Source organism: Haliotis cracherodii, unplaced genomic scaffold (genome assembly GCF_022045235.1).
Source record: "Haliotis cracherodii isolate W230 unplaced genomic scaffold, xgHalCrac1.p SCAF_19, whole genome shotgun sequence".
In the NCBI taxonomy this organism is placed as follows: Eukaryota; Metazoa; Mollusca; class Gastropoda; order Lepetellida; family Haliotidae; genus Haliotis; species Haliotis cracherodii.
The window spans coordinates 10,476,803-10,503,364 of record NW_027266274.1 but is presented as its reverse complement, the minus strand read 5'-3'; the positions used below and the strand labels follow the sequence as shown (position 1 = coordinate 10,503,364).

The 26,562-nt window shown below is 41.0% G+C and overlaps 1 protein-coding gene across 1 annotated transcript in view; it reads left to right on the top strand.

Moving 5' to 3' along the window:
• Window positions 1–426: 426 nt before the first annotated feature.
• LOC139466752 (uncharacterized) overlaps window positions 427–26,562 on the top strand; it is a 51,461-nt gene continuing 25,325 nt past the window's right edge. The window contains exons 1-14 of the mRNA XM_071248416.1: window positions 427–486; window positions 1,796–1,935; window positions 4,777–4,946; window positions 5,599–5,759; window positions 6,519–6,595; window positions 8,346–8,428; window positions 8,584–8,794; window positions 20,538–20,617; window positions 22,368–22,517; window positions 23,578–23,680; window positions 24,324–24,472; window positions 25,112–25,222; window positions 25,500–25,566; window positions 26,287–26,387. Of these exons, the coding sequence (XP_071104517.1) occupies window positions 434–486; window positions 1,796–1,935; window positions 4,777–4,946; window positions 5,599–5,759; window positions 6,519–6,595; window positions 8,346–8,428; window positions 8,584–8,794; window positions 20,538–20,617; window positions 22,368–22,517; window positions 23,578–23,680; window positions 24,324–24,472; window positions 25,112–25,222; window positions 25,500–25,566; window positions 26,287–26,387 (1,656 nt within the window). The 5' untranslated portion in view covers window positions 427–433. The remainder of the gene's footprint in view (window positions 487–1,795; window positions 1,936–4,776; window positions 4,947–5,598; window positions 5,760–6,518; window positions 6,596–8,345; window positions 8,429–8,583; window positions 8,795–20,537; window positions 20,618–22,367; window positions 22,518–23,577; window positions 23,681–24,323; window positions 24,473–25,111; window positions 25,223–25,499; window positions 25,567–26,286; window positions 26,388–26,562) is intronic.

Below are 26,562 nucleotides of genomic sequence, written 5' to 3'. Positions count from 1 at the left end.
GGCATCAGTCCGGACAAGTACAAGCAGCCACACAAACACACACACGTACATGCAGGTGGCTATATGAGTGCAATAATCTTGGACGCGACGTTAAACCCCATTTCACCTCACCTCACCTGTCAAGACTCGATTATTTACAGCGCCCTGTCATATAGCTGGAATTTTTCTGAGTGCGGCAATAGACAACAAGCAAAGCAAAGCAAACAAACAAACCAAGCGATACCAAAGTTATTTGATCTGTAATCACTATTTTGAGATGAATACTAACGCCTACGTTATGTTATCATCATCGGCATGACTATACACAATTTTGTCATTTTATCTACAAGGCTGTGATAAGAGAAAGATAGTGAGACTATCACATGAAAGTCGTGTGATGCTAAGAAGTAGTTAACCCCAGATAGGGGCGTCAGTGACCTCATCCAACGTCAGCATGCCGACCAAGTCACTAGGAGACTTCGTTCAGTGCCCTGTGTGCAGAACAAGGTAGGATCTGTTCTGTGTCATTCAATACAATCTACATACACATTGGGACAGATACTTTGTAATGGTTATAAAACCTGGCGTTTTGCTTAAAACAACGTTTTCACACGTTTATTATTATTTCAGTTATTAACACTGACGTGTGTCCTCTCTCTCTCTCTCTGTACTCGCATCTTTCTCTCTCTCCACCCCCTTTCACATCTTTCTCTCTCTCTACCCCCTCTCTCTAATCACATCTTTCTCTCACTCTACCCCCTTTCTCTACTCTCTCTCTCTCTCTCTCTCTCTCTCTCTCTCTCTCTCCCAGACGGCTGTTTTTTTCCAATTATCTTGAGCAGACTAAGAGGGGCAAGACCACTTTGCTGTCTTTTTTGCCGACTTATGAATTTTGCACGATTTACTTTGGTTTGTTTCTTTTTAAATCTACACTAAGACATATTCCAGCAATGACGTGGCGGCCTGTAAATAATCGAACCAGACAAGACAGTTATTGATATTATGAACATATTTTACGCCGTCGGGGTAGGATAACACGCAGTTATACCATATCATCGAGTCTGGCAAACTCCGTGGTCTAGTGGTAGAGCGTCCGTCCAGAAAGCGGAAGGTCGTTGGTTCGAATCCCGGCCGCGTCAAACCAAAATACATTAAAAGATGGTACTTGTTGTTACCCTGCCTGACGCTCGGCATTAAGAGCCTGAAACAAGGACTGGTCGGCTCGGAGTCAGGATATTGTGTCTGAAAGGGGTATTCATGTTAAACCGGGACGTTGTATCTCAGTTGGCTATCAATAATAAATTGGCATTTGTCCGGACTAGTACAAGCAGCCAAACACACACACGCACGTTCATTCACGTCCCTAAAAACCCTCATTTCACCTCTCCTCAGACACGACTAAACTTATGCGAAAAGAGAGCCAACCATCTGTTTAAATAATCACATTTATATATGTAACGAATGAATAGATTAACCCGATATTTCGGCATAGGGGGAAAGCTAAACACATATCCAAATATTCACATTTTTGATGTATGTGAGGCTGGGTGAACAAATGGATGAAGGATGGATGGGTTGGTGGACGGTCCAGTTATTTCGGTAGTTCAATATGCACGAAATTACACATTGTGTGTGGTGGAAATAATAAGAAGATGGAGCTGTTAAAACGAGTTGCTTCTGAGATTATCAGACGCCTTTGAAAGAACATTTTTTCCCGATTCTTCCTAAGTTGTTTAATTGCGTGTTAAGCAATTCATGGTCGGTTTTGTTCAAACTGTGTTTCGTTTAAAAAATTGATACATTTGTTCCTCCGCAGCCACGTCCCCACCAACGGAGCACTGAAGGATGGCGTCTATGCTTCCACCTGTGAAAACTGTGGCCACTTCTTCAAGTTCAAGGCCACAGGTCCTCTCAAGTCCTCGGTCACCTTCACCATCAATGGGACTTCCTTTACAGGTACGATTGAGCAACATGGCTGATATCAAAGAAGCAGTGTACAAATGATTTATTGTATAACTAATACAACAGTAAAGAGTACGATTCCCATTATAGTACGACTCGTGAAGATTCCGGGGTAGAATAGGTCTTCAGCAACCCATGCTTGCCGTAAAAGGCGACTATGCTTGTCGTAAAAGTCGACTAACGGGATCGGGTGGTCAGGCTCGCTGACCTGGTTGATGCATGTCATCGATCCCAATTGCATGGATCGATGCTTATGATATCAATCACTGGATTGACTGGTCCAGACTCGATTATTTACAGACCGACGTCATATAGCTGGAACATTGCTGAGTGCGGCGTTAAACAACAAACCAACCAGCCAACCATTATAATACAAAACTGTTCTCTGGCAAATATTTTCACGTCTAACGCGAGTGAGTAAGCATACATATCAGCTGCAGCTTCCTTCGGGAGGGGTTCGAATCCCGGTTCGCCCCGATTATGTTTCTAGGTTTGTCAGCACCATACCCGTGCTCGTGGGTTTCATCGAAGTGGTAAACGTCTGAGGCCTGCATCACTTCGGGCTTTCCTCCCACATTAAGCTGACACGCCGCGATATAACTGGAATACTGTTAAAAGCGGCGTAAAACCCAACTCACTCACACTCACCCCTTCGGGAGGATTCCCGTACCAATGATCATTTGGTGAGAACAATGTGCTCACTGTTTGGAGTGCTGATGTGATACAAAAGCAGTGCTTTACATATGACTTGAACTAATTTACTCGTTCGTTGTGCCTCGACAGATAGAACCAACTGATTTTCCATTTCCCTCTGCGCTTGCGACCTTCATCGGCGTTCACAATGTCATGTTACCGATATCTGTCAAGTTCACAAAGACTGTCACGTTCACAAAATCTGTCATGTTCACAATTTCTGCCATGCTCACAATGTCTGTCATGCTCATAATGTATGTCATGTTCACAATTTCTGTCATGTTGTGGTAGAGAGTCCGCCCGGAGAGCTGAAGGTCCGGAGTTCGATCCCCGGCCGCCTCATACCAAAAGACGTTGTTTTTGTTACCTTCTCTGGCGCTCGGCATTAAGGGGCTAAAACAAGGACTGGTCGGCTCGGAGTCAGTATACTGGTTCTGAGTGGGGTATTCATGTTAAACTGCGGCATGGTATCTCAGTGAGCTAGCACTATAAATCGGCATCAGTCCGGACTAGGACAAGCAGTCACACAAACACACACATACGCGTTCATGCAAGTCGCTATATAAGTGCAATAATCCCATTTCACCTCACCTCACCACCTCATGTTCACAATGTATGCCATGTTCATAATTTCTGTCATGTTCACAATGTATGTCATGTTCACAATATCTGTCATGTTCACAATGTCTGCCATGTTCACAATGTCTGCCATGTTCACAATTTCTGTCATGTTCACAATTTCTGTCATGTTCACCATGTATGTCATGTTCACAATGTCTGTCATGTTCACAATGTATGTCATGTTCACAAGATCTGTCCTGTTCACAATGTCTGTCATGTTCACAATGTGTCATGTTCACAATGTCTGTCATGTTCACAATTTTCCCTTCCCTCTGCGCTGGTGGTGGTTTTCATCACAATGATGGCCACGTTCACTATGCATGTCCCTCAATTCCCTGACTTGATGCCCTTCATCCTAAATGCACCACTATATCTCACATTGCCTGTGACTGATATTCTTGTACCCTGTGTGTACCATGACGAGTTTTACCAATACTCAAAATGCCCAACACTGTTTTGTAAGGTTCCTGTTGATCTCGAGAGTTTGAACCAGTACATACACTGTCTGTCACACATACCCATCAGGTTGCACTAATGTTGGCACCCTCTATGACGGACACTCCGCTCCATCTATGCCACGTAGGGCTTCAACAATCGCCATGCAGTGACTTACTATCTTTGCCCCTGTGCCGCTGAAGGGTGCACACAAGCTGACATTGTCTCTGTCTGCTGAGTATGTTCCCCCAGTGATACCTTTCCCCAATCCTCACTGTGAGAGCCGTAGAGTTGCATGGTCAACCTATGACTGGCTCGTTTGATCATAGTGTCTCTTATTTAAGAAAAAAAACGAGTGGGAGTTGTTTTTAGTACAATAATACACTGTTGGGAGAATAAACCATGAAGGGCGCAGTTGCCTGTGGTTTATTCTCCCTGCAGTGTTTTATTGTACGATCAACAACGACAACGAGTTTACTTCTCATATGAGATTTCAACATTGTGTACATCCTTCCATGAAATGTCCAAGCCGTGATTACATTTGCAATTATTTAAAAAATGATGAATCTCATCTTTATGTACAGGTGGTTGTGGTGGTGGTGGTGGTGATGGTGGTGATGGTGTGTGTGTGTGTGTGTGTGTGTGTGTGTGTGTGTGTGTGTGTTTGGTATTTTCACATATTTTTAGTGGATTATCTGCACCTTTTCTCCTAATACCGATTGTCATATCTCTTCCGATTTTGGGTGCGATCGTTCGGCCATTGCATTACACCTATGGGGAACATCTCACTAGACACTGCCCTCTGAAAATATCGTCGTCCAATTTACGACGTCATCAGGTTGAGAGCCCATGTTCGAATCTCCAGAAATGACGTCATGATAGAACAATGTTTTGTAGTGAAATTAACCACACTTCGTTCTTCATTGTTCTTTGCGATTAATCACGTAGCAATATTATATTTGCATTTTCACTTTTGCCGTGGCGGGTTGCATGGATACGCCCACTGTTCGCCAGTTCGTGTGCCCCCAAACGTCATTAGTTAGATGTGTAAGGGCACTTTATACATTTCATTAATTCTCATTTCAGTTGGCAACCAGTATGCCGCAGCTCTGTCCCTGAATGAGTTCATGAGGTCCCAGGGTGTGTCCTATGGCACCAAAGCGATGTGTATGGAGGGAGGGTGTGGCGTGTGTCTCGTCACTACCACACTGTATGATCCCATCACAAAGGCCGTGCAGACCTACACAGTCAACTCGGTACGTCACACAATACGTCATCGTTGTTGGAACATAATACTGTGTATGTTGGTAGATAATACGAGACTGTGCTGTATTTAAACAAAGACACATGAAAATAGTATGTTGATATGCATGAAGGCATTCCCAACATTTACTTTAATATGTCTGTAGGCGATGATCAACAACCATTCACCTGGCCTTGTAACCATAAAACATATTGTAAAATATCTTTTGGTTTGGTTTGGTTTGTTGGGTTGACGCCGCACTCAGCAATATTCCAGCTATATGACGCCGGTCTGTAAATAATCGAGTCTGGACCAGACAATCCAGTGATTGATAGCATGAGCATCGATCCATGCAATTGGGATCGATGACATGTATCAACCAAGTCAGCGAGCCTAACCACCCGATCCCGTTAGTCGCCTTTTACGACAAGCATAGTCGCCTTTTACGGCAAGCATGGGGTGCTGAAGACATCTAATTTCCGATAGTCAACTCGGTAGGAATGCACATATCTGATAACATTTCTCGATTGCTTATAAACTAGGTTCGATTTGAAACAGTTGTATGTCCCTCAGTACTTGTATACCATAATTGATTTGTGAAGACTCTTTCTAATAATTAATTTCAAGTCAGCGTGTTACGAGTATGAATGGATCCGACATTTCAGTGTCTGGTTCCACTCTACACGTGTGACGGCATGCAAGTGACGACCATCGAGGGTCTGGGTAACCCCAGGGATGGTCTACATCCGATACAAGACCGTCTGGCACAGTACAATGGCTCCCAGTGTGGCTTCTGTAGCCCCGCCCAGGTCATGAATATGTATGGGTAAGATATTCAAGATTGGTATTATCTATGGAAGTTAATGAATGTAGTTAGGTAAGCTTTTCATGATATATGCGAAAAATGACCTCCAATCTGTCTACAGATGTCTGAAGTCATATGACAAAGGTCAATATATAGCAATACATATGTAAATGTATTTCTTGAAACGTCTTCAGGGCATCGGATTCAATAAAAACGTATAACCTAACATGAGTGAGTGAGTTGGGTTTAACGCCACTTTCAACAGTATTGCAGTTATATCACGGCGTGTCAGCTTAATGTGAGAGAAAAGCCCGAAGTGATGCAGGTCTTAGACGTTTACCACTTCGGTGAAACCCACGAGCACGGGTATGGTGCTGACAAATCTAGAAACATAATCGGGGCGAACCGGGATTCGAACCCACAATTACGGGTTTCAGCGTGTCCAAGGGACGCAACTCTGCACAGCGATCGCGGCGCCTTAGACGACTGGGCCACCCGTGCCCCCTAACCTAACATGAGTATCTATAGATAAGAATTTAAATACACATATAAAAGTCGCGGCCGAACATAGTTAATTATAGAAAGAACAGGTCCTGTCTGTGCTTAACTTGAGTAACAATATGAGCAGAACATACATGATTTATATATTATTCTATTATGTATCTGATGAGATCAGAAGAGTATAAGAACTGGATCATAATTGTGTTGTGTCTAAACAAATATTGACTGCTTGCCATTATAGAGGCTACTGTTCCACAACTTGCGATGTTTCTGTTTCAGCTTACTGAAGAGAACACCCAACCCCACCATGCAGCAAGTAGAAAATGCCTATGACACGTCCATCTGCCGATGTACAGGTACGTTAGAGTCTAATAATGTTTATATTAATTCTTTACAAACTTAAGGTTCCAATACTCATTAATATGTTATTGTGATTCAAGGAATGTTTACCAATTATGCAGTGTACACTTTAACTAGTAGGCAACACTCTAATTACAATATATTAGTTTCATCTTCTTGGTCTATTTCACTAACGGGTGGTCAGGCTCGCTGACTTGGTACGTGTCATCAATCAATCCCAATTACGTGGATCGATGCTCATGATGTCAATCACTGGATTGTCTGGTCCAGACTCGATTATGTTACAGACCGCCGTCATATAGCTGGAGTATTGCTGAGTGCCGCGTTAAACAACAAACAAACAAACAACAAACTTATACATGTATATCTATGTATGATTAATTCAGGATCTAGATCAAATGTTATCCTCTTTTTAAATGAACATATTCACGCGAGGCTGTGTGCTCGTTTGATGTCGATGTGTTTACGATTGTTGATAGATGACCTAATGGTAGTCCATAAATGACCTGATCAAGGTGTGTTGAAACCCGAAAGGATATTGACCTTGTCTCGCCCTCGTGCACGCTGCATTTACTAGAGAACCAGTTATCTCTTCACTCGTGTATAAGCTATGTTCGCACTTATTCTCCTCATGGCATATGAGAACAGATTTATCACACCATTATTATACTAGATATGGACTGTTATCAGCACTGTGTACGTGACACAGACAATGGATGTCGCCGTCTATCGCGAGCTGGCGGTCAACCGGTATGAACACAGTGACGTACATGTCTATGTTGATCTCTTCACAATGACCTTCATAAGTGTTTTGGATATGTGTTCCCTTTCCGATATAGTCAGATAGGCTTATGATATAGTCGGAACTGTGGACGCTGGTTTTAGCAGAGTCTTCATAGCAGAGTTTTATCATAAGCTCAGTAGCGTTTATGATTTGTTTGTTTGTTTGTTGTTTAACGCCGCACTCAGCAATATTCCAGCTATATGACGGCGGTCTTTAAATAATCGAGTCGAGTGACATTTTGGTGTAGATTCTAACACCGTTATCAAGCAAGTGATATACAGAGTGTGGTCAGTAAGTCTATATACAAGTAGGAGGCAATGTTTTTGCCAACCACACCATGTATATCACTTGCTTGATAACGGTGTTACAACATACACCGAAACGTCGCTCTTATTTGTAATAAAGAAGTTGTTCATCCATACATTCTTACCCTTATTTCGTTTTTAGTTTCAACAAAATCAGTAAATGTGCTATGTGTGGCAGGATTTCTGGTTCATCACTTGAATGTCTGCTTTGTTAGCGTGTAGCCGTCCCATGGCAGGATGTGTTTGTTGTTTAACGCCACACTCGGGATTGAGGTCCTGTGGATCGTTTGGTGGAATAGATGGTTGGTTGGTTGGTTGGCTTGTTTAACGCCGCACTCAGCAATATTCCAGCTATATGACGGCGGTCTGTGTGACATATGATATAGTCACGTCTTCGTTCTCTTATATAGCCCATAAACCTTCCAGAATAATCTCTAACGCTTCGCATCACACTAACATTCATATATAGTATGTTCATCACCACTGCTTACATCAAATAGTGCTACATTCCTGACAACTAATCATTGTCCAAATACAATGCAATGAGCTTCTACCGAATCTCAACAGAAACAGTTGATAATTGTTTAACAATAAAATGCAGTGCCAAATATCAGCATGTTAATTATGGGTATATGAGCATTGTACATCTACATGCAGGCTACAGACCGATCTTGGACGCCATGAAGTCTTTCGCCTCTGATGCCGCGCCAAATCTGCCTGGAGGCACCATTGACATTGAGGTAAAATAAGTCTTGTCGTGTACTCTACCATACTGATAATGTACAAGTGTCGTTCCCAAGGATGTATTGTCCTCCGTTTCAGATCGTCAACAGGTGATGTACCTGTGTTACAGACTTCGTTACATTTTTTCATTGAACAACATGACGTTTTTCAGGAACTTGACAAGAAGATATGCAGCAAAACCGGGAAGACCTGCACTGGACGCTGTTCATCTGAGAGACAGACTGACCCGGAGCACGTCCCCCTCCACATAGTGCTGCAGGGGTCACAGTGGTACAAACCCACCACCAGACAGCAGCTGTACGCCCTCCTCGGCCAACACAAGGGGGACAACTACAGACTCGTGTTCGGAAATTCAGGATACGGTACAAATATTGTGTTTCTAAGTTAACAGTTTTCAAACCTGCAATGATTCAGTGTGTATGCAAACACATGTTGGTTGTATGTAAGGCTCTGTGGTTGGTATTTTAGTTTTAACAATACCGTAAATGTATTCGTATTATTTACCCAGGGCCTCCAATAGAACACTGTCAGGTTTAATCAAAGCGTTTAAGTAACCCTCTGCAGAATGATCTGATACAGTTTCGCAATATCACACAGTTGTGACACATACAATAATCCAGCGATTCATCGAGCAATCCGTCCTGGGTTACTTGGTGTATCCTCATCTTCCCGAGGCAAGAGCGTTAACTGACTTTAACAGTCCAGTTTCCACCCTTGCCGAACTGGGCTGAGATTTCTGAGCTCGATCGTAGCGCCACCAGTGGCTATTACGAGTTATGTCCCTTCTATGCCTCTCCTATGGACCAATCAGATTCCAGCTCTCGTATCATTTACATTTGTTTCAAACAAAATGACGGCGCCCAGTCAAGACGATCTGATCGATAATCAAGATCTATATTGTGATAATATAAAACGGATCTTACATCGCGACGTGCATCAAATCACATGAGCACCTTGATTAAAAACATGAAAACATTTGGAAAATATCTGTTGACAACGAGTTGGCGGTGCACATGCTTTGCAAATCCTGCAATCGACCAACATCTGCACGACAGTTTACGAACCGGATTTCGATTTCGTTGCGAGATTGTGATTGGACTATTGACTCGTTAGTCCAGCCAAAACGTAACTCCAACCTAGTTCGGCAAGGGTAGAAACTAGACTTTTATAGTCAGTTAACTCACTTGCCTCGGGAAGATGGTGTATTCTATGATGATAAATAACCTGGGCCCAAACGCTACCTTTAGCTTCGTTTTGAGCTCGATTCGAATTGCAGGAAGTTCAAAATAGCCCTACAATAACACTACACTCACAAGCAAGAGAAATTCTGTGCTCCGTTCATGATAAGAAGAATGAAGATGTTGATGTCACTTCTGAAAGGAAACTGGCACTGCAAACACGAAAACGTCGTTTTTTCCCGTATATGGTCATTGGACGGAAAAACGACGTTATTTGGACGCTTTCAAACCATCGTTTTTCCGTCCAAATAACGTCGTTATTTGACATCGGAATTTACTGGGAGAGAACGATATCATCAAGCTCCTCCCTTTCTTGATTGGCATTGTCAATAAAGCAACAGCGTCTACCGGTATTCCTACTTCTCAGATTTCATTGGTCAGTTCTCGCGTGTCAGATTACAGGCCCAAGTTTGACGCTTTCCTCGAAGCGCTTAGCGGAAGTACTGAAATCAATCGTTCTGCGCATGCGGGTTGCTTAATGCCTTGTCCAAATTTTCCGTTCTGTGCATGCGCGATTTCGCGCATTGTTTCCACTATATGTCACCACTATTTGACAGTGATTCATAAACACAGTCTCAGGATGAGTTCGGAATCGTACAATGTCGCTTTAATTTATGGCACGTACTTGATCGGCACGTATTTCCCATTAACAAATACAATGATAACGGTAATAATTTTAGTCAAAATAATTAGGAAAGCGCAAGGCTCAAGAAAGTCTGAGTATAGGAAAAGGATTTATACTTTCGAAAGTTATATAATCGTCAAATACGCAAAAGAATATCAACCGGCTTTTAAAACTTATTTTTTTAGAAGGTGATCTTGGTGTTTATTGCCAGATAGTATATGCATATACATTTTCCCGATATTGCTTATTTTAATGTTTATTAATAGTTTTAAGGTTCGTCCGCCTAACTGACGGGATTCCACTTTCTCATTTGTACATGACAGTGTTCTGTTACTGTAAACAGATTAGTTTCAAATTCCAAACTGGTGATATCTATTCAGGCTAATGCTTAGTCTCTAAAACTGTATAGTTTTGAAAGAAACAAGTAACTCCATTTAAAATGAAGAGGAGCCCCAGTTATATTGGAGATTCCGAGATGAACCTACTCTATGGATATCTAAGCTGCCACCCAAACCGACCCAAATTGGACCCGAAAGCTTATTGTATGCTATATAGTCACATGGAAGTGCACTAGAATTATACATTGTATTCCGGACGATTGTGTTCTTTTATCTACTTTTAAATGTTGCCTATACACTAATCTGGACGTACTACTCATTGTTCTATTTATGTCATCCTATTATATATATATATATATATATATATATATATATATATATATATATATATATATATATATATATATATATATATCAGATATACATTAACGTAACTCCATTTAAAATGAAGAGGAGCCCCAGTTATATTGGAGATTCCGAGATGAACCTACTCTATGGATATCTAAGCTGCCACCCAAACCGACCCAAATTGGACCCGAAAGCTTATTGTATGCTATATAGTCACATGGAAGTGCACTAGAATTATACATTGTATTCCGGACGATTGTGTTCTTTTATCTACTTTTAAATGTTGCCTATACACTAATCTGGACGTACTACTCATATATATATATATTTATCTATATCAGATATACATTAACGAAAGTTACCATTCTAAAGTCATACTCTCATATAACCTTATATTGTTCATAGTATCAAAGTTGATTCAACAACATCAAGAACAGCAGTTTAAACTACTGAAACACCCAAACACAAGGCTGTTATCAAGCGCTGGTGCAGACGTGATGCATCGTAAAAAACTGTATCGTGATGTCATCAGAAATACAATTTCTTGCAACATTTATACTACGAGATAGTAAGGCTAACGCTTACTCACCGGTGGAACGTAGACAATATCGTTAATACAGATATCACGTATTTGAATGTTAATACTAAAGACAACACTCATTATTTTTGCAGTGACGATATAACACTTATACACGTTTATTGGTGACTTTCATCAGTTTTGCTATTAATTTTAATAACTTTGTTTTCACATATGCAAGTAGCAATACCCGACTAGCCTGTCATACATACTTATGGGGCAGTTTTCAATCTTGTACTGACTTACTCTGGTGTTCCTGAGGGGAGGTTATTGGCTTGGGTGTTATACCCCGTTTTTCTGGTAATCCTATTATTACTTCATTTTATCTAATGACACCCTGTTCTCTGGATCACGGCTCCGTGACTATCCATAACAATTAAGATGAACATTCAGTTCAAGTACATGAATGAGTTTGTTTTGACGCCACAGTCAATCAAAGACCAATGCTGTGCGGTTTGATTACACACGTCTACCAGGCCGAACATTGTGGATCTTTTTCTACCTAAAGAGAATCATAGTTCATATGCTAATCCGTCTATTGCCTATGAAAACCGTCCCGCTCAAGATGACCTTGCTTGATGTTAAATCCATTCAAATGCGCTGAAATGTGCGTGTCAAGGACAGCTGATGTCCGATGCTGAAGAACCGTGTTCACAACTGACCGACTTGGTATTATTCTGCACTGACAGAAACTGGATGTACTGACACACAGGTGTTATAGATATTTAACTAACCCCTGATCAAATAGATGCCCTTCGTTAATCTCTGTGTGGGGGATCGTATATACCTGTGATAACGATACCGGTGGCGATGCTGATGCTGATGGTGGTGGTGATGATAATGATGGTGACGGCGATGATGATGATGATGATGATGATGATGATGATGATGATGATGGTGATGGTGATGATATGCTGATATCCTTGCATTTTACAGTGGTGATAAATATTATCTGTGATTGCAAACTTTAACATCTGAAAAATGAAAACACATTAGGTTGATCATATGATCAAGGCCGCTTACGTTGCCTAGTGGTAAAAGCGTTCGCTCCTCGTGCCGAAAGTCCAGGTTCGATTCTCTGCATATCATAGGCACAATGTGGGAATCCCCCGACGTGATATTGCTGTAATATTGCTAAGGCGGCGTAAAATCCGACTGACTTAAACTCTCATAAATCACTGTGCCATTGCTCACAAGGTTCTGCAGATGGCACCGGAGTATGTCAAACCTCTCGGTTGTTCTTCTTCCATTATATCTCACTAGGTGGCGCTACTGGCTTCGCTAGGTCGTTCATTCATCCACAGGGCTGTGAACATAAATGGCGGCACTTTCTTAAAGCGGTTGTCAAGTAGGAGTTTATGTCATGGTTCACCTCAACCGATTCCAGCAGTCCTGCTTTTATCTGATCCATTGACCTAAGTTTGTGGCTCTGTGACAACACGTACAAAAGAAAGTCTTTGTACAGGAGATGCAATGGGCTATTCATGGCATATCACAGGCTTTTACGGATTGTGAACCGGCCTCGCGATATCTAATCCGCTGTCCTCGCATAGATATTAACATATCTTCGAGATCTGTCTGAATGAATGGCGTGACAACATTCAAGAAGTACGTTAACGGTTATGTGAAATATTAGAATGATTCCACCACAGAAGCCAAATCTTAAAGTTGTTTGATTCTTCGGTAGCATTTTCAATAAATGTTGTTCACGAAAGGTTCCTGAATACATTAATCGAGATTACGCTATCCGCATGGATGACCTATTCCTGCATAGATATATCTAGATCGGTGACGCTAAGCCGGTGACCCGTACCCAGATCCGGACATACCAGTGAAACAGGCACTCACTCACTCACTCACTCACGCACTCACTCACTCACCATGTATCAATCTATCAATCAAACAATCAATCAAAATGAAAATCGAGTGACGAATGCTTGACTCATTGTAAGTCTTTGTACGCCATTGTATCGTTGCTAGTGGTACCAGTTACCGGTTTGGGCTAGACGAAGCATTGACGAAGCAAAGAGTTTAATCAGACGTCTCCTTGAGGGAGACTGGTATCACACCTGTGATCCCTGGCGATAAGAAATATGACATTGCGTACCAGGCCAGCAGTTAGACGTATCAACGTATAATCGTTAATTCTCCTCGGCGTAATATATATCTTGCAGGTGTACGTAAACAGGATGTGTTTGGTAACTTGAGCAGGAAGCACAAGTGCACGAAGGGATGGTATTTCAGATGACAAATGAAAGAAGACAGAAAGATTGTGACCCAAAGTTAGTGTCGCACACACGAATTTTTATTAAATGTATCCTCGAGAGTCAGTAAGAAACTAGAAATAACTGCCTTTGTTCTGTAAATCTCACCAAGTTTCAGCTTTCGCTGTGGAATGAGGTTTGACATTTGTAAAATGATCTCTGTTATCTGTCTGTACCATCAACTTAACTGCCCCACCCCCTGCAGTTTTCCCGTCCCATATTGCCAAGCAGGTGACCCACAAGGAGGAATACGGCCCTCCCTCAGTCCAGACTCATGAGTTATACTGTGCCTACCACAATAAGTTGTGAATACGTAGCCTTGCTGTGGCCAAACATTTTGTAACAATTTGGCAAACTTTGATATGTAAACAGCACATATAATTCAGTTTTATTTCATCTTAACATATCAGTTGAATCCCACTTGACCTTTGAAGATCCGGTTCCGAATAGATTTACAGCAACCCATGCTTGCCGTTATGGGCGACTATGCTTGTCGTAAGAGGCGACTAAAGGGATCGGGTGGTCAGGCTCGCTGACTTGGTTGATGCATGTCATCGTATCTCAATTACGTGGATCGGTGGTCGTGATATCAATCACTGGACTGTCTGGTCCAGACTCGATTATTTACAGACAACCGTCATATAACTGGAATATTGCTACGTGTGGCGTTACACAAAGAACAACAAACACGGGAAAAAACGGATCCTACTTATTTTGTGTATACCATAACAATAAATCAAACCAATAGATCGTTTGAGCTAGCTAAATATAAAAAAATAGTCGATAGTCATATTTCCCTCTGTTGGTCCCACGTGAAATGTTCTTCATGAATACTGTAAATCATGAAATTAACGCAATAATAAGTCAGCACATTAATGCGAGTATAGAAGAACCCTGGCCTCCGACATTTATGAGAGTAGCCTTGCAAAATTCACTGTAGTCATAAAAACGATTTTTACATATATAAATACCTACAGAGGAAATGCTTAGCATTTATCTTTTAAGGAAGAATGTGGGACTTGCTTAATACATGAATATAGATATACCTCCTTATAGATAATGATCGTAGATGTTTGTAGAACGTGCACGAAGAAAATGGAATAATTATGTGAGTAATTGGGTAAATACCACGTTTAGCAATATTCAGCCATGTTGCGATATTGGTTTCCAACATACAAGACGGACCATGAAATTATGACTTGAATTTGGACCTGGCTTTCTGGTGTGATGTAACACCTCATAATCCAATGTAGAAAAAGAGCTAAAAGCACGAATAAAGATCACGAGATGAAACTTATGTATACATCTGGGCATATATTTGCGTAGTATTACTACGTTAATTCATCAGATATATGTATTTTGCGCAAAGGATATTGTAGATCGACGCTTACATGCGCATATAACCTATTCACCAGTGCTGTAATATTTAATTCATTTGTCTTTTGATACATATAGATATGAACATGGAGAGTCTGTCTGAAGATATATAGACATGCATGGGATCTTTTGGATAGTTGTACTTCACGGTTAGACAAACGCTTAATCCCTGAAAATACATTATTTTGGTTAAAACGAGAAACTATATTTAAATTTATGGAGCCAAAGTGAGATGGAAATTTCAAACTGAACCCGTTGAACATCTAGGCTTGTTTCATTTGGGGCTATAGCATTGCAGTAAGGCCTGGGCGGAAGGGAAAATAATATGGTTCAGGGACTGTGAGACAAACTGCATCACGGTCTGTATCGCCGTCGTGATCTTTAGAGCTACGAAATTAGAGCCATCTGAGACAGCCACTCGACACCTGTTTGCACCCATCAGATACCAGTCACTACTGTCACTACTCCTCTATCCAAACGAAAAACAACCCGAAAATGTCGGAAGTGTATATTTTTAATCCTTCTAATTTACTTTTTAGATACATGATTTAACTTAAAAGTAATTATATAGATATGTGATGCTGGTACCGTTTTGTCGCCATTGTGGAGTTATTATGAATATCAAATACATGTCTTGAAATATAGACTTGTAAAAGAGTTAATCAAAGAACCATATGCAGCCGTTTAATTGGCGTGTATCGATATATTATCCATTTACTTATACACACTTATTATGGACATATACAGAATTTCATTGTACCTTATTATTAAAAACATTACCCGTGAAAATCAGGGTTAGAATAGGCCTTCAACAACCCATGCTTGTTCGAAGGCGACTAACATGATCGGGTGGTTAGGCTCGCCGACTTGGTTGATGCATGTCATCGTATCCCAATTGCGTAGATCGGTGCTCTTGGTGATGATAACTGGATTGTCTGGTCCAGACTGGATTATTTACGAACCACCGTCATATAGCTGGTATATTGCTGAGTGCGGCGTTAAACAACAAACAAAATCTCTTATTAAACATCAACAATGAGAAATTAAAATTATATTTCTATATATTCTGTTATATTTATAACATAATTTGATTCATAATTTAATTATTGCGTTGCTTTCTTCCCTGTCATTCAGTGTACATGTTCAACCCCCTAAACTTTTAATATTTCATTTTTCACAAATGGCTACGTTAATGATTTGCCTAGATCTCTCGTTACCTACTCACACAAACAGATTAAAATAATTTGTTTTACTATCATATTTCTGTTTATCTAATTCATAATACGAAATTGATAATTCATTTATCACAGTATAGATCATATTCGTTTATATCACTATCTGATGCTAAGGTTTTATTGCAGAAATTATAATTAATTCGAAATGTAGAAAGATACACAATTTGCCATTATTTGACTTTTAAACTGTACAAAGTATAATATAAAGATCAGAATGCCTGTAACGGGTAGTATTTAAGAAAGAAATATTTGTCGATAAGTCCCATTTTTCAGATATGCCCTTCAGTAGTATTATTGTATATCTCCAGAGAGAGTTTTACTTTGTAGTTATCATTATTTTTGGATAATTAAAAAAGCAACATAGAAAATATATATGCTACCATGACGAAAGAATACAGAGTATACTGTACATAACTCGCAATTATCCAAAAGAGATTTCAAATCACAATAACATATCTGATATAAAGAGAGGTGGTAATGATTTAATCTCTACATTGTGCCCTTGTTCATGAGCCCTTGTTCTATTCATCAAACAGCCCCAAACCGAAACTCAACAACATATCCGATCACACTGATTCAGGATGTCCCAGTTCTTCATGCTATACTGACGCCCGTTCGTCTAAATTTAAAAGGAACCCGGCTCAAGTCTAGAACGATTTTGCAAGCCTAGATTGCCTCAATTCTATCCATGAAAGTAAGCATTAATAAAAAAATATTGTTCTTGTCTGCTTCAGATTATATTTTGTAGAGACATATTTTTAACTAGGAAAATTGTACTGACACCGGCGCTGTCCCTATTGAAGCTATTTATAAGAATTTCGAATTGTCGTCCATTGTTCGATGTCAATACATCGATGACAAGTGAGGATATCATAAAGTAATCGTTGATGCCGCGCTACACTATAATAAAAATTATAATCAAGTTGACTGGTGTGCACAATTACTACAGTGAACATGTACGTGATCATGCCCTAATAATCAAATGCCGTAATGTCAAATACCAATATATTATTGTGTGATGAATTTAACTGGATCAGTGGTAACATGTGATATTTATATTCCATCACTTTCTCTCCTGGTTGGTCCATCCATGTCTACAAAATGAACATAATACAAATAAAATGGAGCCTAGAACAATTCTTAATTTCAGGCTAGGGCTGTGGAAATCTAGACTTTCCCAATCGTTATAGATTTGAGTTGGTCTCATCTTTTACATTATTCTCTTGGGACAACGCCTCAGCTCATACCATGCACTAACAAGACCAGCTTGACCCCCGCCGGAGCTCCTCGATTTTGGTTATATCATCTAACATGGCCAACTCTGCTCTTAAGTAAACAAGAACCTAGTCAGCGAGGGGTCCTTTATCATCCCTATGTGACTGCTTATAAAAATCTGATATCTCTTCCCAAAGACCTGGTTAATAATATATTTTCTGCTGATTATTCGAAACAGAGTGAGTGAGTTGGTACTACATATGTTTACGGTTCTATTTTAAATGACTGCAGCGCTCCATTATGAAAACAAATTGTTTTAACGCCGCTCTCAGCAGTATTCCAGTGATATATGACGGCGGTCTGTTGTATATGAAATAAACGCAAATCGAATCTTGAATCTTGAAAGTTGTAACATTTCCGCTAATAAGTATCACATGCAGTATACAGTATATCAACTGCAATATACTGTATACAACATTCAGTATACAGTGAGTCGCGAGCTCTGCGCTGGGCTGGAGCACACATTTCCTACCCCTCTCCCTTCGGCAAACACCTCATGAGGGTTGCAACGAGGTCACAGGTCAGGCGGTGCATTCGTCAGTTGTCTAAGCGGTCAAGAGTAAGATCATCCGGAAGACCACTGCACTAGAGGTATGTGGATTGTTGATGAGGTACTACGTGTTTGGAACTGGGAATCGAAGACTAAGCACTTTTAGAGAAGAGCTCACAATAAAACGTTAGGGACTCGCGGACGGACTTGTGTTTTCATTTCAAGACTTACATGTATCAGGTTGAACTTCTAAGACAGATGTAACTTGGTTATCGCTTCCTAACTGTAGCATTAACTAAACTTTACGCCTTTTATACACATTTGTGATGATGCGACAATGCGACAACGAGACATATTTTGACCTTGAAAATGTCGCGTTACGGCATCGTCGCCCTTTTGTAAAATAAAGAAAAGGATTATTCAAAGAGCGACAATGCAAACACGCGACAATGCGACAAATAGCCAATTGTCGCGCTTTTGTTAATTTTGACACGTTTTGCTTGTTTTTGTAAGGGCGTCAATGCGACAATGCGACAATGTCCCTTCCATAGTGATCCGTGCAAATAAAACTGAGTTATGAAATAGAAGTCTGACATACCAATTAAAAGATAAAGTGTTGCAGCTTCTGATTTCATAGATCTTCAAGAAGGATTATCAATACATGGATGGGTGATGAGTTCAACTGCATGCCGAGTCTATACGTTGTGATTAACAATAATGCTCCGAGTCAATACATTTTGTCAAAATGTATGACATGTATTACGCGAATGAACATATTGTTTATACTCGTCCATGTTTTAGACGGACAATATAATTTACATCCTCGGTAAAAGTGAGGACGGGCATCATTGTGTGTTTCCGTGCTTTGGTCAGGTGAACAATTGACTTGTCCTTGCATGTGTTTGTGATGGGTGCCACTTGTGTGGCAGGATACGCTCACCTTTTCCCGAACACCCGTTGGATGTACAGTTGAAAATGGTGTTTAATGCGATTACCGTAGTGTGTTACTGCAAATGTTCAAATGTTGTGCAGTGCTGTTATGTAATATGTAAAAGAAAGCATATTCAATTATCCAATTGATTTTACTAACGCCCCAAACCGTAATTTAAACACATATAATAACAGATCATATACACGCATGGTGCCTTGACTAACTGTTAACTTTAATAGGCCATCCCGGGATAAAATAGTTCCCTGCCCCCCCCCCCCCCCCCCATGTTTTAGTATGTTTACAAGAAATATATTCCAAACAATATCCTCATTAGATGAGAACTACAATGGCAGAGCGTCGTAATACATTTACAACAAGTACAATACGTCAAAATGGCCGACACGATAAACGTGACGGGACATATTTCCGAAGTTGTTAATTAACCTGTGGCTATTTTAAGACTTTGTCATCACTGATCAATTGGCCGATCGTTGAAAGGTGATTGTAAAGATTTGTCAAATAGATACTAAGGTAAATTCATAGATTGCTGTAGATTGTCACTACGATAGTTTGGATGTTTTTTTCGTTTGTTTTTTCTCTGGGATGGGTTGTAGCGAGGGTATCCTTAAACGGGCATGCAACCACGCTTCTGTATGAATTCGTACCAGGGAATTCCAAGGGTTTTCCCCAGGAATGTGGAAGTAGTCAGTGTTTACGCCATTTCAAGAATACAGTCACGTGAAGAACGTCATGTGACCGACCTCTCGTCCTAGCCTTATATCTTGTAAACTTCACATTAAAAAATAGTTATTATTATAACCAAATGAAACACAACCCATTAATCGATAGGGGTAACTGTTCATAGCCGAGGTATATGTTACCACAATAAACTTGGTAACATTGTTTGGTTTGACTTCTTGGCGCGTGCCTGAATTCCATTAACATGTAACATATCCTTAAACTGGCTTATCAGCAAATCTCGCTGCACTGCGCGCGACAGATACTAGAGCAAGGCATGCCAGAAATACGAAACCTAAAGCTTTCGAAAGGAAGCCTTAGGAATCACGTGCGTCGGGGGACCAGCGCCATCTGATTGGGCATTAACAGGTGTACAAGGCGGAGCGAAAAGCATCGTTTTCCGTCGATTTTACGCTTGAAAAACTCGACCCTTTTCTGCACACTTTCTAGACGCTCACCAATTAATCAATTTTAATGAATATTTAGTCGTTTTTCCGTCCAATGACCATATACGGAAAAAAACGACGATTTCGTGTTTGCAGTGTGGCGTATGGGCACAGGGTATTTGACATAATGGAATGGAGATATAATACGCTGGATTATTGTACGCATATGATCAGTTATGTAATCAGTAACGTTGATGAACATGTATATTGGTAATTCTTCCAGGTGTGTATAAGGAGATCGGTCCATGGATGTATGATGTCCTCATTGATCTGCGTGGCATCCAGGAGTTCTATGACTTTTCAGTAGGTTTAATTGAAACCTCATTACAGACAGAAATGTCATGGTACCGTAAGTGGTTCCTTTTGTCTGTATAGATCCCCCTGTCTCTTTTGCTTGACGGAACAGTGGGCCAATGAGGATCGGGTGTTTAGAATGGTTGACCCTGGTGCCTGTCTGTCGTGTCCAAACGACGTTCGTAATTGCTCAGGCTTTTAATAGTACCATATAATCTATTATTTTACCGGTCGTCATTATGTAGGTGATAAGCTAAAGAGCAACAGAAAATATACCTCTCAGTTTATATTATCATATATTTTATTTACAACTGGTCAGCGAGAGTATATCGAAAACAGTGTACTAGCGTTTTGAAAAAATAATTATGATAAAAATATTTTGAAAAAATAATTCGAAATAAAACTTTTAAAAATTAAAAAAAACATTTTGTTCACAATATACACAACATTCTGATGGGTATCTTAGATATCTTATCTTTGAAAATCATACATTTCCTTTTTTCTGCACACATTATAACATTGCTAACATGGTAGGAGTCGAATAGGTGCACATTAAATTCTTACCCCAGTCTTCTATGAACCAACTTATTTGCACATGAGATTACTCAGTCACAGATTACTTTTTACGAACTATTGCAAGAATGAGTGATGGTAAAATAAACGTAATCGAGTTTAGCAACAGTTCTTCCAATTCTCATTTATATATAAACGTAAACGTGGTATACTTTCTTTTGCCACTCCAGTTTGCAAGGGCGTTAAAGTGAGTGAGTTGGGTTTCACGTCGCTTTTAACAGTATTCCAGTTATATCACGGTGTGTCAGCTTTAAGCCCGAAGTGATGCAGGTCTCAGACCTTTACCACTTCGGGGAAACCCACGAGCACGGGTATTGTGCTAACAAACCTAGAAACATAATCGGGGAGAACCGGGATTCGAACCCACAATCATAGGTTTCTGGCGTGCCCAAGGAACGCAACTCTGCACAGCGAATCGCGGCGCCTTGACGACTGGGACCCCCTGGTAGACTGAGAAAGAATGTTTCTCTGCATGCATACTTGATCATGTACCAAATTTGAAAACTGACAGTTTTTATGACGACATAACTAAAAACTTGATTATATAATGTGTTTGGTTTTTAGAAAGAGATCGACTTTTCTCTGTATTCAACTAAACGGTTCAGTTATCACGGAAGCATGAGGCGTCATCCATGTAACATGACGTGATAGCATTCAATAGTTACATTAGTCTTCACTGTTCCAGTAGCGATGAAAGAGAGACGGGAAATAACATAATTGTTTTCGTATTTTCATTGTTCTTTATTAGTAGTAATGGTTAGGTTTCCGTGTGTTATTGAATCGACGATGCACGGACATTTTACATTTATAACCTAGCGCTTACGTCGTCGGTTTGTAATAAACGTCCCAGGCATTCCGGGGTAGAATAGGTCTTCAGCAACCCATGCTTGCCGTAAAAGGTGACTATGCTTGTCGTAAAAGGCGACTAACGGGATCGGGTGGTCAGGCTCGCTTACTTGGTTGATGCATGTCATCGATCCCAATTGCGTGGATCGATGCTCATGATATTAATCACTGGATTGTCTGGTCCAGACACGATTATTTACAGACCGCCGTTATATAGCTGGAATATGGCTGAGTGCGGCGTTAAACAACAAACAAACCAGCCAACCAACCCAGGCACCGAATCATGTTTCCCTCTGAATTCACTACTCTCTGATATTTCATGATGTATTGTAAACACCAGATGGACTCCTCCAAGGTGACCTTTGGTCCTAGCATCACCCTGACCAACTTGATGGAGGTCTTCACGAAGAACAGCACTACCCCTGGCTTGTCATACTTTCGTGACTTTGCCAACAGCGTGGCTGTCATTGCTAACACCGGAGTCAGAAATGTGAGTAAAATTTGAAATCGCACATCAATGACGTCAAAAACACTTTCTCTGAATGTTTCTATGCGTTTTGGTGTGTTTGTTTATTTGTTTGTTCGCCAGCTCGCGATAGACGGCGACATCCATTGTCTGTCTCACGTACACAGTGCTGATAACAGTCCATATCTAGTATAATAATGGTGTGATAAATCTGTATTCATATGCCATGATGAGAATAAGTGCGAACATAGCTTATACACGAGTGAAGAGATAACTGGTTCTCTAGTAAATGTAGCGTGCACGAGGGCGAGACAAGGTCAATATCCTTTCGGGTTTCAACACACTTTGATCAGGTCATTTATGGACTACCATTAGTTCATCTATCAACAATCTTAAACACATCGACATCAAACGAGCACACAGTCTCGCGTGAATATGTTCATTTAAAAAGAGGATAACATTTGATCTAGATCCTGAATTAATCATACATAGATATACATGTATAAGTTTGTTGTTTGTTTGTTTGATGTTTTACGCCGCACTCAGCAATATTCCAGCCATATGACGGCGGTCTGTAAATAATCGAGTCTGGACCAGACAATCCAGAAATTGAAATCATGAGCATCGATCCACACAATTGGGATACGATGACATGCTTCAGCCAAGTCAGCGAGCCTGACCACCCGATGCCGGTAGTCGCCTTTTATGACTGGCATGGGTTGCTGAAGACCTATTCTACCCCGGATCTTCACGGGTCAATGGATCAGCGTCACTGTAAAGCTACACACAGAATTATTGTATATCTGCTTGCAGGAAGTAAAATACATAGTATCACTGCATTGTAACACGCAATTCGAAACGCTGTCATGAATTTCACGACGTCACAAAAATCCTAAAATCAACCGTCACTTGAACGTCCTTAGAAATGATGAGGGCTGCCTCTATGCCCTCACGTCTTCGAACACAGGTGGATAACTTAAGAAATGACGAATATCTTACATGTTGACGGTTGGACTGTGGTTCTCCCTGCAGATCTCAGTGAAGGGATATGCATGAGTCTAAAACGTAAGATTATCTGTTTCAGTTGGGCAGCTGGGCAGGTAACCTGATGCTGAAGAACCTGCACACTGAGTTCCCGTCTGACGTCTTCACCATGTTCGAGACAGTCGGGGCAACTCTGTTCATTGGTGAGATATATGCTCATGATGGTACACATGACAAACTTCGTATGACAAGACTAATATAATACTCCTGCAAGAGAAGATTTACATACATGAGACCCGTGAAGATCCGGGGTAGAATAGGTCTTCAGCAACCCATGCTTGCCGTAAAAGGCAACTCTGCTTGTCGTAAAAGGCGACTAACGGGATCGGGTGGTCAGGCTCACGGACTTGGTTGATGCATGTCATCGATCCCAATGGCGTGGATCGATGTTCATGATATTAATCACTGGATTGTCTGGTCCAGACCCGATTATTTACAGACCGCCGTCATATAGCTGGAATATTGCTGACAAACCAACCAACCAACAAACCGCCATGTACATGAACTGCCTGCCCTGCGTCTCCTTATCGCATGTTGAGATGTTGAGTATTTTTATGTTATGTGAATAAATACATTAAAATACCATAAATACTGTATGAAATTTTGATAAATACAATGAAGAATTAATGCAATTTGATATTGTTTTGTGGAACTCAAATAATATGCCCATGCTGCTAAAAATAATTACCTTGGTACTCAGTGTATATGGTTTTACGTTCTCAGCTCCTTGGGAAGTATGTATTTAGTGGACATGGTATGCACATCTCCTTTATTGCGTTGGTGTAGGATCGAGTGATGGTACGGAGAGAGCATACAGTCTTATGGACTTCTTGAGCCTAGACATGAAGGGCAAGGTCATCCTGTCTGTGACACTTCCAACATTCCCATCTGGAGACGTGTATGTCAAGACCTTCAAGGTTTCCCAAAGGCAGCAGGTACATAGCATAAAGCAATGTCGCTTTGGAGTAACCTTCAGCATGATGGTATAGTAGTTGCAACTATGCTTTGTTTGTTTGTTCCTGTGTTGTTTAAAACCTCATTCAGCAATATTCAAGCTATATGACGGCGGTCTGTCAAAAATGTCTGAACCAGACAATCCAGTGATTGACATCATGAGCATCGATCCGCGCAATTGGGATACGACGACATGCATCAACCAAGTCAGCTAGCCTGACCACCCGTTATTCCCCTTTTATAAGCATTGGTTGCTAAAGACCGGGTCTATTCTAACTCGGATCTTCACGGGTATGCAACTATGGTACATTATCGTTCCATTCCCATCACGAAACGTGTGCGGAAAAACCTTCAAGCCACTCCAAGACTACAGGTACAGAACATATTGTTCACTCTGATAATGTTCCACGTCACCAGTACATACAAGCTCTTGGTAAAACTGGTGACAACGGAGCTAACATGTCCACTCGACTCTTCCAGAATGGGGCGGTCTGGTAGTCTAGTGGTTAAAGCGTTCGCTCGTCACGCCGAAGACCCGGGTTCGATTCCCGACATGGGTACAATGTGTGAAGCCCATAAGCGGCGTACAACCAAACTCACTCACTCACTCACTCTTCCAGAATGCCCACGCCTACGTGTCAGCAGGCTTCAGGTTGCAGCTGGACAGAAGTAACAATTTCACGGTCAAATCCAAACCATCCCTGGTGTACGGTGGCATCAACAAGACACTGGTAAAAAACAATTATCAATTCCGTGACATGAACAAAAATATTATGCTAAATACTAAAAGCCATTGCAATGTTACGAGAACGAATACATCGGACAGAAATATATGCCCTCATGAAACTGTTTTGAATGTTCGCAAGGAATCTTTCGTCCGTGAAGGAATACAGATGTTATACACATGATGGTAATAAAACCAATGAAGTATGTAATGAGGATCAGTGTTACATTCACATGTTTTACTGTTCTTGACACAATGATGTACAAGATTAGGATACTCCCTAGGTTCACGCCAGCAACACAGAGGCGTTTCTACAGGGCAAACAGTTGGGGGACCCTAACGTCCTCAAAGGTAAGTGATCTGAGGGGAGAGGCAGAGAGAGAGAAAGATTGGAGGAGAGAGAGAGGGAGATCGAGAGAGAGAAAGAAAAAAGATGTGAGTAGAGAGAGGGGTAGAGAGAAAGATGGGAGTAGAGAGAGGGGGTAGAGAGAGAAAGATGGGAGTAGAGAGAGGGGGTAGAACAGGAGAGAGAGAGAGAGAGAGAGAGAGAGAGAGAGAGAGATGGGAGCAGAGAGGGGTAGAGGAGAGAGAAAGAGAGAGAAAGATGGGAGCAGAGAGAGGGGTAGAGAGAGAGAGAAAGATGGGGTACAGAGAGGGGGTAGAGGAGAGAGAAAGAGAGAAAGATGGGAGCAGAGAGAGGGGTAGAGTGAGAGAAAGATGGGGGTAGAAAGAGAGAGAGAGAAAGATGCGAGTAGAGAGAGTGGGTAGAGAGAGAAAGATGTGAGTAGAGAGAGGGGGTAAAGAGAGAAAGATGGGAGTAGAGAGAGAAAGACAGACAGACACACACACACACACACACACACACACACACACACACAATATTCGATCACACTGAGTCAGCTGTAGAATAGTTTCTGCTATCATAAATTGGTTCTGCAATGTTCATTTAAGGAGGGCAGATTTTGTACAAAAAAAAGGCTGCCTTTCTGGGTTGACATTGGTCGCGATTGCCACACAAGAGAGAACTTAGTACCCCGAAGAAAGTTACATTGATCCATGTATTATGTACAGGTGCTATAGCGACTCTGTTGGCCGAGCTGGTCCCCGACACCACCCCTGGCTTGTCCAGTACAACCTACAGGAAGAACCTGGCCGTCTCTCTCTTCTACAAGGTCAGTACCCGTCATTGTTGTCTGACTGACGCTCGGGCAAGTCTGTATTACATTGCAATACAATGTCACCATGTCAACTGGTAACTGCAGTTAAATATACGTCAAGCAACAAGCTGTCATATGGTATTAACTAGAGCAAAAATGAAATGAAAATATGCTCCTTTGCACAACTATC